Here is a 15,558-nt window from a genome sequence, read left to right as displayed (position 1 = left end):
AACAAAAAGGCTCATCCTCCAAATCTTCTCTTGTAACAACACCTCTAATTTTTTTAAAGGTGTAATTTCAGTAAATACAAGATTATGACAATATTATAATCTGCTCTCAGAGAAAAGGGAGTATTTCCAAAGTTGGTTACATGAAATTTGTGACTTTGGTGGAAATCCTTGAAGCTCAAACCCACTGTTTCTGAAACCAGTCCTTTTAAAGGTGTCTATGTGTCTGCACACCCTGAAACTGGAATGTCACACTTATACTAAATCTGACTTACTAACCCCCAAATGAGCCACTATGTAGAGTATTCCAGTGTAGAGAACATTTCTTATTTTATTTATGCAAGGCCTAACAAAATTAACTTTCTTACAGCTGACTTCCAAGAATTTCAGTCATAAACAGATGTGTGTTAATTAAATGGTCAAAATGGGTCATTCTGTTGAACCAGCTGGAAGTCATAACTTTGAGCTTTTCTCTAAAAATTAAGTAAGGATAAGCACAGACTGATGTGATCCTCATTCCATAGACCAAATACTTCAGATTCTGCAGCCTTCTTGTCTTTAAGCCATCTACAACAATGTCACTATTGTCAGTACTGGAAGATTCACATGGCAAAGCAAATTAAGCTCTTATAAAACTTCCTTAAGTCAAGCAGCAAGCTCAAGGGAGCTGACAGCAGAAATCAGTGTCAATCAATTCTTAAACTCACTCCATTAGATGGTGGCTTCTCTATTTGTTCAGTTAAATATATTAGCAGCTCTTATCAGAAACTTAAATAAAAACCACACATCTAGAACCCCCTGTAGTATTTCCTCCATAGCTTAGGGCAAGAAGATAGTAAAGACTTTGCCAATCAGCCACCTACCCTAAAATGTACGTTAACCCAATAATAATCACAACACATTGCATAAATTTAATATAATTAATTGGAAAAAAACATTTAATTTAGAGCTGGAAAGATTTATTCCTGAAGACACAGACATATTTCACTGTACCATGAGTTCCTGTGCCACCAGGTAGTTCAGACACATTCAGCCATGAAAACAGCTACAGTGTTTTTTTTTTTTTTTGGTCAGGAATTATCACTTTGAAGAAAAACATTATTTTTTCTTATGGTTTCCTGATTCTATCTTCTACAATCCATACCTACTTGCGTGTCCACATTAAACTAATTTATTGTGCTAAGGCTGAGAAGATACTGGCATGCAGGCTCCTCAAAAATACTATTTTTCCATATTCCATTATTTCTGTTTGAGAGCAGAAAATGTCAAAATGCTTTTCTCCTTCAAGCATAACCAATGACTGAGAATATGCTTACTCTGGCTTATAATAAAAACACACTTGAACAAGAGCTGGAGTTTTCAGTAGCTGCTATCTACATGGCATTAGTTCTTCACTTCAGTCTGAAAAGCACTACATTAATGACTTGAATTTAAAACTCTGCTGAAAACTGCTTTTCCCTTTCCTGCCAGGATGACTGATGGATTTTCTGCTTTACAGATGGAGCTCCAGAGGAACATAACTGTGCTGTTTCTTGCCTCTGAACTGGACATTAATCAGAATTTTAGGAAATGTTGCTATTTCTGTGAAAGAACAATGAATGGTGTGGTACGGACACTTCCACTTTCTAGTTATAGTTACTTAATTCTTCCCAACACTTCTTCTATATTATAGTTCTGAAACTATTTCACCACCTAGTACCAAGGGCATTCTAAGAAGCATCCAATGTTTCTTTTTCCTGATTTAGAATTCTAGTAGAATTTAATTCCTATGTAACTATGATTTCTTTTGTGGTTTCCAATAGTCTTAGGAAATCACCTTTCCCTGTTATCCTTTAAAACAAATGTTTCAAAATGAGACATTCAAATCAGAAATGTATCTAACCAAACTCTAGATATCTGTTTGCTAAAAAGAAAAAGCTAAAGATCAAAAATATTGAAACTGGTTTTGTTCTAGTTAGAATGAGTGGTCTGGATCAGAAACATCATGGACACCATTTTAGGAAGTTTCATTACATAACATTAACATATTGAACAAATCTGCAAATAACTAAGTTTTTACCTGCAAACCTTTTGTTTCCAGTCTTGCAAGTGAATGCCAAGTACTTGTTCAGAATTAATAATGTTTTTCCCCCCAGTTTAAAATTGGCTGGCCTTTGAGGAAGGGTGAAAAACAGAAACCAGAAAACTCGCATCACTCAATATTAACCAAAGCAGAAAATCCATTTAATATATATAGAATCTGCAAAAAGTCTGTAATATGGATCGTATATTAAGAGTTAGGAAAGTGTTTCCTGCAGTACACACACACAAAAAATGTCTGCAGTATTTCAAATCATCAGATTTAGGAAAAGGTGTCCTATGACAACTACAAGCCAACAATATCCTGCACTCCTCAACAGGAATAAATAGATGTGGGCAAACCCCAAGGTTTTATCCAGAATAAGCTCAAAGAATTAACTTGCTTCTAAGTAGGAGTGATCTAAGCCTGTGAGTAAGGAAACAGCCTCCACTTGTTGAACACTTACATGCACCAGAGAGCTTTTTATGTTCTTGTGAATAGAATCACAGCTCAAAAATCAGTGACATCATGATAAGGTTTTCTAAAGAACCAGGAAAAGTGCTTGAACTTCTTGGATCCAGGGGCAGCAGCAGCAGCACTGCTATAAATTCCAGTCTGCAGGGTCAGACTGAGGCAACTGGCACTATTGTGCCATGGGCAGACAAAAGAGGAACTGCAGAAGAGAGACTATGCAGGGGAAACTGAAGCAGGGTCTGAAGTAGCTGAACATACAGACAGTAAGCACAGGAGGGTGGACTGCAGCAAAACCCAAAGCATTGAGGAAAAACAAAGCTTAACAGAAAGCTCTTGCCCTGACATAGACACAAACAGCTCAAGGGCCTTATGAGAGACCCATACAAGAGTGTATCCAGCTTATCTACTAACACCCATAAGGATGAGACTGAACCACCTTAGTCCATATAAATATCAAAGAAATTCCTCTTAGGGAAAAGTGTTGGGACTGCTATGGATCTGACCAATGTCATGGCTTTGTATGGCTCATCCTGGATATTTCAGCCTTACTCTGATTAAGAACAGGGCCCTGAGACTCTGCCCTCTGCATCAAAACACTTTTGGTTTTTACATCCTCCGAAAGGCAAACTATGCAAAAACCAAAAACAAAACAACAACAACAAAAACCCCAAACAAAACAAAACAAACAAACAAACAAAAAAAACACACCAAAAAAACAAACAAAAAAACCAAAAAAACCCAAACAAAAAACCCAAAAAAAACCCCCACCAAAACCATCACCACCACCACCACCAAAGCAGGGAAAAATCTTACATTAGAAATAAATAGACCCCATTCTATTTCCCCTAGCTAAACTAAATATTTTCATGTGTGTAAACAGAAACCAAGTCTGAAAAAGGAATGTTGTGTTCCAAGTCAGAGCCTCAGTGCAGAGAGATGCCACAAATGTACGTCACAGCAATGAGTTCATCCAGTTTTGGGAATCCTAGCAGACCTCGGGCCAACCTCTCAGTGAGTTTGTCATTGCAGCAGTAAAATATGTCAAACACTGTCTCACCAGAACATCCAATACAGTGATGTATAGAAAGGATGTTTAGTCCTGCCCGTGGAAGAAATGTAAACATGCCTGCAGCTCATAATTATTGTTGATCTATGAGTCACAAAAGCACCAACATTTCAGTTGTTCACCATGAAAATCAGATTTTTGGACACACACAGAGCTCTCTGGCAGCATCTTATGTAGCAGGGAGTATGTCAGATTATTTTACAGGTTATTTTTCCCCCTTCTACACTGTATGATCTACAGCAAAGGAAATGTGAATTTATTGGTGTTTTTTTCCAGCCCACAGCAGCCAGAGGATCACCTACTAATTTCTAATTAGCTCTGTTTAGGTAAATTACCTCAAAGCAATTCTAACACTTTTTAAGTGTCATTATGTCACAACTTACCCTCCAGGACAATTAGTGGTGACTTAAGACCATAGGGTAAACCACAGCTTGATTGGCTGAATAACATCTGGAGTTCACAAGTAAAAAATACAATTTCTTACAAATTGAGCAGAGGTCACTATTTAGAAAATGACAGAACCCCCCATTATGTTGTATTCTCTTGTCCTCAGAAAATTACTCTTTTAAATGCAAAAGACTTGCAAGATTTTCACTAATATTACAGAAATAGAGCTAATACATTTAGATGAATTATTCTTACCCCCTCAACAAATAACTCATGCTTAAATTGAAAATTTAAATATATGTACATTTATGAGCTCTTCATTAATCATACTGTTCACCTTTCTTTCTGCTTTCCTAGGAGCAGCTTCACTTTCTTTTTGTTTCCAGCATCTAATCCCTTTTTTCATGCACTCTATGATGCATCTCACACATTATAGTAAGTTGTGATGTGCACATAATTACTTATTCAAAACAGCTTTGTTAAGAGTTCTTTAACAAAATCTGAAATTACATTTTTCCCACATAGGTTTAATCACATCTATCCTGTAAGACCCTACTGAAAAAGAGTTAAAGTGAACTTTACCTTATCTTTCATGTTGAAACCAGTACAGTATGGAAAATAAAGGTTTTTTTCTTTATATTAAGTCATGCAGAGCATACCTGTTGTTCACACAATACTTAATAATCCCTCATGATTGTGCAACCCAAAGTGAGCAAGTGTGCCAGAGCACAAACCAGCTGCTTTATCAGCGATCTGGGTAGGAGTGCAGGAGAGGCAATCCAGGAAAAGCCAGGTGCTAGAAACACGGCAAGATGTGACTCATTCTTTGGCAGCAGCTTCTTTGACTGAATTCCCAGGAATTCCTCTGCATTTCACAAGTGACAAAAGGAAACAGTCATCTAAGGGCATTCCCAAGTACACATGGGATCAGCTTCTTACTCAGCACTTACGTAGGTCAAATTTCCCTAAAGTCAGTGGTGTTTTCCTGGGGGAATGCTGGCTTCATCCAAGGCACCAATAATACCAAATTTTCAGTAATGCTTAATTTTAATATACTAGCACAATAGTACAAAGTTAGCTCTATTATAAAGGATTCTATTTGGCTGCTAACGAAATCCCCTGATGCTTGGTCTGAGGATATCACTGCCCCATCTGCAAACACGGGATGGCTGACTTTCCTTGTAATTAATTAACTAATTTTCCTGCTAATTAATTGGCAGGAAAACAAACATTTCTCCAGTACCAGGGCTTCATCATACATTTCTACAAAATATTTTGACAGTCAGCAAAAGCAATCTTGCTCCAAATTCTTCAGTTAGCTCTGACTGTAATACAATAATGAAAATATAACATGAAGCCTATGTGGTTTTTTTCACTTTTCTTTCTAATGTATATGAAAATTACAAAGTACAGGTATTTTAAAGCAGGAACTTTCTTCACAGCAAAATCAGCATCTTAAGGGTGTAGAATCTAACTCTGTACAAGTAAAAAAAAATTATATTCCCTCACCTTCCACACAGATTTTTCATTGTCCTAAATAATTCCATACTTACAGTATTAGATGAAATAGCAAATATGCCAGGGACCTGTACCATAAACAAGTGCTTTACTCTTTTCTGTCACACAGGGTCTTCTGTGCAACAAGCTCCTATAAAATTCAGTTATATTTTCAGAAACAGCTAAGCTAACAGACTGTTTTGAATTTATTACTCCTAATTCTTACTAGAATAATTAAGGTGACCTCAAAAAACATGATTGAATCACAGGATAATTCATTGTAAGAGGAACTTCAGGAGGTCTTTAGCCATCACCAGGGCGACTGACAGTCTCAACTTTGAAGTTCACCATCTTTTCCTTTCATCATGTTCCCATTCCTGTAAATTCTTCCACACAAATTATTCTTTGCTGTCTTTTTATCCTGAGACCTGCTAACACAGGAGGCTGCTCTCTATCACACTGTATAAAATCTTCTCTTTTTGCTGCCTCCACCAGTAGCATGTGATGATTTTCACTTGCTGTATTTTAGGCACTTAGGCCAGACACATCTCCCATGATTGTGCTGAACCTTAAGGCTGTATGCACACATGGAGCTCCGTGTTGGACACGTTATGATGCACATGCGTACACATACACACAATAAATACTATTGCAAATCATAACCAAATGTAACCTGGGACTTATTTTTGTACTGGTTTAAGGCTCTTTCCTCCCACTTGGTTCCATCAGAAAGGTAACATGGACATAACTAAACCAATCCAAAATATGCCTTCTTTCAGTCCAGCTTACCATACTCTATGAGTATGTACACCAGTGTTACTCCCTGACAGTGATGCTCTTGATTAACAAGTTCTGTCTCTATGCTGCCAATAAACAAGTTCTCCACCATAGGGGCAGCCGGTGGGCAGCAGTTTATTCAGCGTGAAGCAGCTGGTTTTGCTCTCAACTCATCCTGAGACTATAAACACTGGCTGGTGATATGGATTTTGACGACCGAAGATTTTGGTCTCTTCGAGGTCTTTGCTAAGGAAGCTCCTCTTCTACAGCTGCACAGGTACGCGGCTTGCGAGGGGGGACGTGCTGCTCTGCCTGGGTCCGCAGCCATCCCCTCGCCACCGATGCAGACACAACACCAACAGAGGATTCCTGGGCGTTTCTTCTGCTGCAGCTGTCCCCGGGGCCGGGGCCGCTCGGGCAGGCGGAGCGGGGAGAGCGGAGAGCCCGAGGGTCGCCGCCGGCGGGGAAAGTCCCGCTCCGAGCCGGGAATTCCCGCAGCGGCGCCGGGAGGACGCGGCGCTCCGGGGCTTTCGCAACGCGGAGCCAGCGCCGCCCGCCAGCCCCCCGAGGGACCCTCGGTGCGCCGGGACCCTCCTCCCCGTCAGCGCCCCTCCTGCAGCCGCTGCCCGCTTTCCCCTCGCCCAGCAGGGACTTCCCCCGTGCCCTCGGAGCCTCCCGCTCGCCCCGCTCCCTCGCCCCCAGGTTTCTCCCCCCGCCCCCGGTGCCGGTTCTGCCGCTCGCCCCTGCCGGGGTTCCCCGGGCAGCGCTGCCCCCGGCGCCGTATCCCGCTCTGGCAGTGGGGGAAGGAGCTCTGTGCACGCCCGGGGTTCTCCCCCGAGGGCGGAGCGCGGCCCGGCCCGGCCCCGGCCGTAGAAAAAAGCAGCAGCACAGGCGGGTCCTGCGAGCCCTTAAAGGGAGCGGCTGCCTCCTCCCCCGGCGGGGAAGGCGGAAGAGCGAAGCCGCTGCCTTGCTTGTGCTCCGCTCCGAGGTTTTATGCACCTGTCCGGGCTCCTGCTCGCCCTGGAGAAGGAACAGAAGGGAGCTGCCCCGGCCATGTGCTCGGTAAGCGAGGCCGGCAGCACAGACCCCTTGGTGACCCGTTTCAGGCAGGTGGAAGAGACGCTGGAGAAGCTACACCGGGAAAACAGGAGCTTGAAGAATAAAGTGCCTCGGTACAACGCGCTCTGCACCTTGTACCACGAGTCCGCGCAGCAGCTGAAGCACCTCCAGCTGCAGCTGGCGGCCAAGGAGGCGACGATCCGGGAGCTGCGGGGGAGCCTGGCGCGGCAGCGGCAGCTCCCGGCGCCGGGCGGGGATGCGGCGGCGGGCGCGGAGCCGGCCCGCTCGCTGGTGGAGAGCCTGCTGGAGCAGCTGGAGCAGGCCCGCGACCAGCTGAGGGACAGCGAGCGGCTCTCGGCGCGGAGAGTGGAGGCGCTGAGCCAGGTGAGGCCGCGGGCGCGCAGGGAGCGGCGCAGCATCAGCGCCCCTTGCCGCGCTGCTCCCTCGGCAGCGGGGCACCGGAGCGCGCCGGGGCAGCAGCGGCGGCGCGGCGCGGAGGGCGCGGGCGTTCTGGCCCCGGAGCGCTCGCCGGCTGCAGCGAGCAGCTGGGGGCGCACAGGAGGCAGCGCTGACAGCGGGGCGGCCCCGCAGCAGCGGCGGCTGGGCGAGGGCTTGGAGCCCTTCGAGCGATGCCCGCTCCAGCCACGGGTGCCCGAAACAACTCGCCCGTTTGCGTCCAAGGGTAGCGACCCCTGCGTTCACTTCAAAAAGGCAAACAGTAACATCTAAACCAAAAACCTAGCATGGCACTATAGATCTTCATGCTACTGTTTTCATAAGGAGAAAGAAAAACAGTAAAAAACTCCCTGAATTTATTAGATGCAACAGTTTTGTTCTCAAGGATAATCAGCTGATGCCACGAATTTTTCTATTAAAGTGTTTTGTTTAAGGTGCTCTTAAAAATGGATTTTTCTATTAACAGTGAGGTAGCAGGTTCATATTTGAAGAAGCAGCCGACAAATCTGGAGAGATAGAATAGGCAAATCAGTATCTTTCTTGAAAGAAAAGAACCTGAAAACTGCATCCCTCCCCATCCAGCACAAGCGCTGTTTTGGTTACTGTCATAAAGACTTCCCCAGGTTCAGTCTGAAATTCTCAAAGATTTTTAAAGCATTTATTTCTAGATGAAGCTGCATGCAGTAATTTCCAAATTGAGCAGCAGTACTTAAAACTGAAACAAGTGCTTTTGTCATAAGTAATCTCTTGACCTAATGCTTATACAAAACATTTTCTATATATGACACTCACCTAAAATACATATTAAAAAGTTCATGTTTGGAAATTTGTTAGAAGAGATGATCTCAGTGACAGTTTGCAGACAGAAGACAAACCTATGGTATCTGAACATATTTGAAAGGCTGATGCTGAATATCTTTAAAGGGGAAGTTTAGCATTCAACATGAAGCTAAAGAATGAAATGTCAGTAATAAGAACAAGTGCTGTTTGTCTGTATCAGATGTTAATGTTCATTTCTTGAAAGAATAAAATGCTGTGCCCAATCAGAACGCTGAAATAGTTGGCACTAAATAATAACCAAATAAAGAAGACATTTTTGTGAAGCCAGAGGCCAGTCACTTGGGTGACTGACACCTGGGTGACAGTCACCTATTTGCCAGTGCTGGCAAATAGTGTTCCCAGTGACTTACAGCTCTGTTAGCACTCCTAAGAACTGGAGTGATAGAACTGGGATTGCAGCTGTCTCATGGGCTGCACTGGCATCCAGAGATCCTCGATTCTGGAGGAGCAGTGCTGCAGAGGTTTCTGATACCAGCACCTGCTACTTCTTGAGGGTGTGTAAAAATCAGCTTGTTTGTTTACAAAGCCAGAACCAGTGCCTTTCAGGTGCATGGGACTATAGGTGGTTTGCACCAGTCACCAAGCAAACCTCTTCCGTCTCAAAACACATGCAGAGATGTTAATGCAGTGTAGGTGATCCCACAGAGCTTCCAATAGGACAAGGAGATACAGAAACAAGGTACTCAGTTGTTTCCTAGGGGTTTGTCAGACCCCCTCATGTACCTGGGAATCAACTGTGGCCAAACTAGAGCCACTGCTGCCACATGGATTTTATTTTCTGCTGGTTTGACCTTACCTTTCCATTCCCATCCTTTCCTAGGTGGGAAAGTTGCTCTGTTTTGCCCTTGTGACAGTGCCAGGCAGTGAATACACTTCACTGGATTTGATGACTTTACAGTGCCTTTTTTTCTTTTGAGGAAAATCTCTATTATCTGGCAGTTTAGTGTATAGGACCTGTAAGTATTCTTCAGTCTCCACAGTTATTCATCTTAAATTACTTTGTTTCTTGTTTTTGTTGCTGCTGTATAGTCATAAAATCTTCCTGAATTTTTGCTGCTTGTTCCTCCATTCTACTGATTAGAAAGTGCTTGCATGGCTGCCTGAGCAGTTCTTGATTGATTGATCCAACAATTCCAAGGTCTTGCGATTATACAGAAATGAAATTGATTTAGTCTACTTTTTAAGTACTTTGCAATAAGTACAGGAGCAATAAGGAATTACTGCAATATTGAAGTCTAAGATATATTTTGGCTTTTGACATTATTTTGCTTTTAAATAACTTCCCCTCCCCCCTCTGTTTAGGAAGTGCAGAAGTTGAATCAGCAGCTAGAGGAGAAAAATGGAGAGATACAGCAGATGATTAATCAGCCTCCATATGAAAAGGAGAGAGAAATCTTACGACTGCAGAAGACTTTGGCAGAGAGGGAGAAGGCTCAGGCCACCAGTGATGTTTTGTGCCGTTCACTCACTGATGAAACTCACCAACTTCAGCGCAAATTAGCATCCACAGCAGAAATGTGTCAACATCTGGCAAAATGTCTAGAAGAGAAGCAAAGAAAAGAGAAGGGGAATTCAGATGACCAGATACCTACAGAAAAATCTAATCAGGTATTTATACAGCTACTGTGTGTGTCTTTAAAGTCTTATTAGCTTCTGAGATGTTAATTACAAGATGATAGTTGTAACTGGGGAATGGCCCTTAAAATAATTTCATGTAGGGTGTTAAGACTGCCATGGCAATGGTAAATAACTCTGTGTATCTGAAATTTATGATGGAAGCAGTTGTCTGTCACTTCAACTTTGGCCATTTCATCATCAGAGGCTTTTTTTTTTTGGAGAGGAGAAGAACTTGAGAGGTTTTGTCCAGCCTCAGCAATTCCATGATCACAGTTCTTCCCTCAACACACAGGAGACAGTACCTAACTTATATCAACTCTGCTTCTGTGCAGCACTAGATGGTGCTGTGATTTTGAAGCTGATCTCTCCTGATTACTTGTTTAAGTATCAAAATCACAAAACTAAGTTGAGATATTTCAAAGTAGTATTTATATTAAGAACTCTGTAACATGTGGTCTTCTTGGATCAGGATTTGGCTTTGCACACATAGTACAGACCTACAGAAAGTTGGTTAGTGGAGTATGAGTCAAGGTGTCCTACCTTTTTTTTTTTTTTTTTTTTTTCTTTGGGATTCCCCCTGGCCTCTGAGTGCAGGGCAATGCTTCTCTTCAGGAGGGATGCTCAAAAAAAAAAGCTTCATAATAGGCCAGTGTCAGAAATGTTACTGCAGGGCACAAAGAAACACCTGGATTTCGGTGTACTTTGCTAATGGCTGTTGAAGCTTCAGTTAAAGTTCTCAGCCATGGGGTAAGGGTAAATCATTGTTCTGTTGTTCCAGATGTCCTGATGGCTGAGAGTCATACATTAAACATTCATTAAACATTCATTAAAATGAGGTAATTCATTAAAACACCATAAGGAAATAACATTAGCAGTGCTGCCTATAGTAACAGATCAGAGCAGTGAGTAGGGTGCTACAGACAGTTCTCACAAAAATGAATAATTCTGACTTATGCTTTCACTGCTACACCATGCTAATGCTGTTTTCCACATGACCACTCATCTGTGCTGTTGTGATGAACTCTGTACATACTCACGTCTGCTTTGTCAAACATCCCAGAAGTGTTTCCAAAGAAAACTTACATTAAAGTTACTTGTAAGAAATAGGGGTTGAGTAGATAGAAGAAAAAAGGATTTTTAAGGGACTTGAAGCATTTGGCATTATCGTATTTAATGTGTAATTGATAGACAGGAAACTTGATTGACTTTGATATATGCAATAAGAAGCTAACCTTGTACAGTGGGGACTTCCCTGTTGAAGAGGAGAAATTTCAGATGCCATTACTAGCTGATTCTAGGGAATTTTGCACAAAAGTGTTCTATATTACTCACGTACACCGGGGTTTTTTTAAGCAGATGTCACAACTGTAAAAAAGGTATCATTTTAGTCAATTACTTAGCAAGCAGGGTTTTTTCCCCTCGGTAATTTCTTCCTAGTACTGGCCAAAATTGACAGTAATAACAAAGCAAGATGAAGGCATATCTGTGCCTTTGTCATGTATTCTCCCACTCCAGGCAAGTAGTTTTGGAAAGAGTTTGTATAAATTCTTAAATGCTATTGTCATGAGGTCAATATAATAGCAGTACCAAGGTTGTAAAAACCTAGATGTATGTCATTACACATCACATGAAAAAAGATTACTTGCAGTTAACAGCACAGCCAAACAGCATCTGAGATTTTTATGTTAAAGTAACACCTAACTTTATCTGAAAATTACAGCTTTTAGACAATGAAACTTCACTTCAAGCTCTCATCTGCAACTTACAAGAGGAAAACAGGATGTTAAAACAAAAAGTAGCTCACGTGAGTACTTTCATTTTGTTACAGATTAATATTTGTTAGGTATTTTGTATTAGAGTAAATTTGGAATAGATGAGGTCTGGTTAATCTAATTACGTGGCAATTACAAAGCAAGACAGTTTTTCTTAGTCCTTTCAACACAGCACATAGTTTTTGTTCCCTTAGCTAAGAACAACTTATTACATAATTTCTAACATACTGGATTTTTGTTGTTAAAAATGCAGTGCAAAAGAAAATTTTCACGTTCCTTCCATGGATCAGTATTGCACCCCAGAAGAACAGCACTATGCCCACTAGACCCCTCCCTTTCCACATTATTTAATATTGTCCCTTTGGACTGGGGGATGGGAAGGCTGCTCATGAAGAGTCTGCACAATCATCTCCTGCTCTCCTGTACAGTGACTTATAGGGGTTGAGTCAGCATGTTACATTATCCCCTAGAGAATTTTGGTCCTGAATAATAGACAGCCTATGAAAGCTTTGGAAGCTTGTGTCTCCCTGTTCTTCATGCCTCCTCTGGATAAACTTTCAGGTGGAAGATTTAAATGCAAAATGGCAGAAGTACGATGCGAGTCGGGATGAGTACGTGAAGCGACTCCACTTGCAGCTGAAGGAGATGAAGTCACAGCTGGAGCAGCACCACGGAGGAACTCCAGCACAAAGGAATTCTGACCTGATGCACAAGGAGATATTCCGGTTAAACAAACTACTGGAAGAAAAAATGAATGAGTGCATAAAAACCAAGAGAGAACTGGAAGACATGAAGAAGGCCAGTGAAGGAGATAATGAGCGCATACAAATGCTGGAGCAACAGGTTACTAAGTTTCTTTTTCCTAGAGATGGGAATTCTTAGTTTCTTCCCAGACCACTGAAGTCCAAGGGGGAAAAAGGAATTTCTTTTTGGACATTTGCCTGTCTGTGCACATTTGGCTATACAGCTATTTAACAACACAGATTTAAAGGAAACTCACTACTTAAAGAACCCCATGCAGTTCTGCTGGCCTTAATACAGAATATGAAAGATCTGTAAAAGAAATACAAACACCTTTGAAATAAATACACATGTGATAGAGAAGATAATACTGAGATGCTGGGAATAAATAACAAAGGAATCATAGTTTCAGCTTTTCAATCTAACTGCCAATGCTCTAATGCATAAAATATTAACATAATAATTCTCTTTCAGGTCCTGGTTTATAAAGACGATTTCACATCTGAGAGATCAGACAGAGAACGAGCACAGAGTAAAATACAAGAACTTCAGGCAGAAGTTGCATGTCTGCAACACCAGCTAGCAAGAAGACAGGTAAGAAAGCAGCATGCTGCTTCTTTAATTTAAGCATGTCAACAGGGTTTGGGACTAAAATATACTTTAAAATATATTTTAAAAATATCTTAGAATTTCTAAAACAGTTTCAGCTCAAAACAGTTACAGCAGCTATCAAAAACTTAGATTGTTTCATAGTCAGTCTGGTGAAGATGCTTCCCAGTTCAGATGTAATACCCCTTTCCCATCCCTTTTTATTCTACTTTTGGATCAACATAGGCAGGGCGAATTCTTAGAAGGCAGAGGACAGCCATGACTCTTGGCATCTTTAAATTAGCACACTGGCTGTATTCTGTGTTTTCTACAAACCTTCTTTACAACAATATTTATAACACTGCAAAAATGGATTAATAATTTATTTGTTAAAGTCCTCAGATAAATATTTGAGTGGTGTTTCAGATCAAGGTGATAAAAATATCACCTGTTAAAAAAAGTATTTTTATTGCATCTTTTTCAAGAGCTCTTCTTTCTCTTTCTAGAACTCAAGAGACACCAGTAATCATTTCAGAGTTCACGCCGGTAACCAAAATCATTTGTACATTCAGACGAATGTCGAACACCTGCGAGGCAACAGCCCAGGCCAGACAGGCACGAGAAGAACAAACTCACAGTCTGAACAAGCTTCTCCTCCTGGGGACAATGGAAACCTGGGATCTGAAGGCAGGGCACAGGGTGAACTCCGATGCCCTCATTGCATGAGGTTTTTCAGCGATGAACTCGGTGATGAATTCCTCAAGCACGTTGCTGAATGTTGTCAGTGACCACACAATGTGAGGGTGTAAGTCAATCACTACTTTTATAGACATAAAACTTGCTCTATACATAGATCTCCTACAGTCCTAAAACAGAGTAATTCAAATGGAGAGCTCTGGGGAATTAGGAGGATGAACAATATCTACCTCTTGCTTGATTTTGCCTTCTCTTGGACTGTGTGAAAAGCTTCAAGAGAAAGCAAAGTGTTTTTCTGAAGAATTATTTTTGACAGCTACAAGGAGGGCAAGTGTAATGGAGATTCTACTACAAACTAAACTGAAACCTACGGTGGTAGTTTAGCTTCAGAGTGCAGCTTGACTTTATTTGGGCCTAATTCTCTTCCACAGTCTGACGGCTTGTGAAAAAAATTACTGAACTTGAAATTTTCCTCCTCTTCCAAAAAATGTAGGCTGAAGAACAGGAAGCAATATATTGGCAGAAGATAGGAAAAATCTTATTGTGCCTTATCTGGATTAAAAGCGAAAGTATTTTCTTGACTCTTGAGGCTGAACTTTCAGACATCTCATCTGAAAATCCTTCTGTTTAACTGAAATCAGAAGAAGTGAAGAAAACATAAAAGGGCTGGTTATTGACTAAAACTAGCCTGCCTTTTTTGCACAGAAACAAGGTACAGGGATATTTATATTGTCTGTACCATAAGTATATATCTTACAGATTTGTAAATGTATATTTGTGTAATTATTGTTTGTATACCTATTTGACCTAAGGATTATTTTTATAATAAAAGTGATTGTGCGTTTGCTTTACTACAAAAGGGGTCAAAAATCTCTTTTGGTGTAAGTATTTAAATGTGAAATAGTGACTATATTAAGGGCTTGTTAAATGTCAGGGTTTCAGATGAGTTATTTCATTACTTTAGTGATAACCAGCTTCTCAGACTATTTTCAAATACATTGAAAAAAAAATCACTCCTCAATTCTGAGCAGAAGATTGACATTTCAGAGGCACAGGAACACATTTAACCCCCTATCCTGCCACACTCATGTGACTTTGTCAATGCTAACTTGTATTTTTTCTTATCCTTTCTGCACTTGAGAGAGCTTCAACAGATAGCAGGGGACTGTTTTGAGAAAGAGTATCAGCAATTAAAGTGTACAAATATAAGAGTGCCACAGGTTTTTGCAGCCTTAGCTCCAGGTGAAGCTGAAATTGTTTTGTCACTGTGTCAGAGCAAGAGTTAAGGATGAGATAGAAAGTAAAGGCCTAGTGCAACCGTGGCACTTCATAATTAAAGAAAACTTTGTGTAACAACAATTCTGCTTTCTGCTTTGCTTCGTTCCACACTTCAAAAAAAAAGTGGATTTTTTTCTGGATATTTCCTTTTCAGGATCTTGTTGCAGCCCCAAAGGAAGATGATGGTTTATGCCACTCTTACCTTAGGTGGGATATTACCAAAAGCAATGCCTGGGCCCTTGCATGCACCAATG

General features: G+C 41.3%; 1 protein-coding gene across 1 annotated transcript; it reads left to right on the top strand.

Annotated features, from left to right (window-relative positions):
- Positions 1–7,181: 7,181 nt before the first annotated feature.
- TNIP2 (TNFAIP3 interacting protein 2) lies at positions 7,182–14,885 on the top strand. The gene is made up of 6 exons (XM_068188514.1): positions 7,182–7,700; positions 9,915–10,220; positions 11,950–12,033; positions 12,563–12,844; positions 13,217–13,336; positions 13,837–14,885. The coding sequence occupies exons 1-6, from the start codon at positions 7,251–7,253 to the stop codon at positions 14,116–14,118; spliced, it is 1,524 nt and encodes a 507-aa protein (XP_068044615.1). The 5' UTR covers positions 7,182–7,250; the 3' UTR covers positions 14,119–14,885.
- The last annotated feature ends 673 nt before the right edge of the window (positions 14,886–15,558 follow it).

Source organism: Anomalospiza imberbis, chromosome 4 (assembly GCF_031753505.1).
Source record: "Anomalospiza imberbis isolate Cuckoo-Finch-1a 21T00152 chromosome 4, ASM3175350v1, whole genome shotgun sequence".
In the NCBI taxonomy this organism is placed as follows: domain Eukaryota; kingdom Metazoa; phylum Chordata; class Aves; order Passeriformes; family Viduidae; genus Anomalospiza; species Anomalospiza imberbis.
This window is presented reverse-complemented; position numbering and strand designations above follow the sequence as displayed.

Coding starts and splice junctions, on each gene's coding strand:
- TNIP2 (XM_068188514.1), top strand. CDS start 7,251: ATGCACCTGTCCGGGCTCCTGCTCGCCCTGGAGAAGGAACAGAAGGGA. Junction 12,034..12,562: donor TAAAACAAAAAGTAGCTCAC/GTGAGTACTTTC, acceptor ATAAACTTTCAG/GTGGAAGATTTAAATGCAAA. Junction 13,337..13,836: donor ACCAGCTAGCAAGAAGACAG/GTAAGAAAGCAG, acceptor TTCTCTTTCTAG/AACTCAAGAGACACCAGTAA.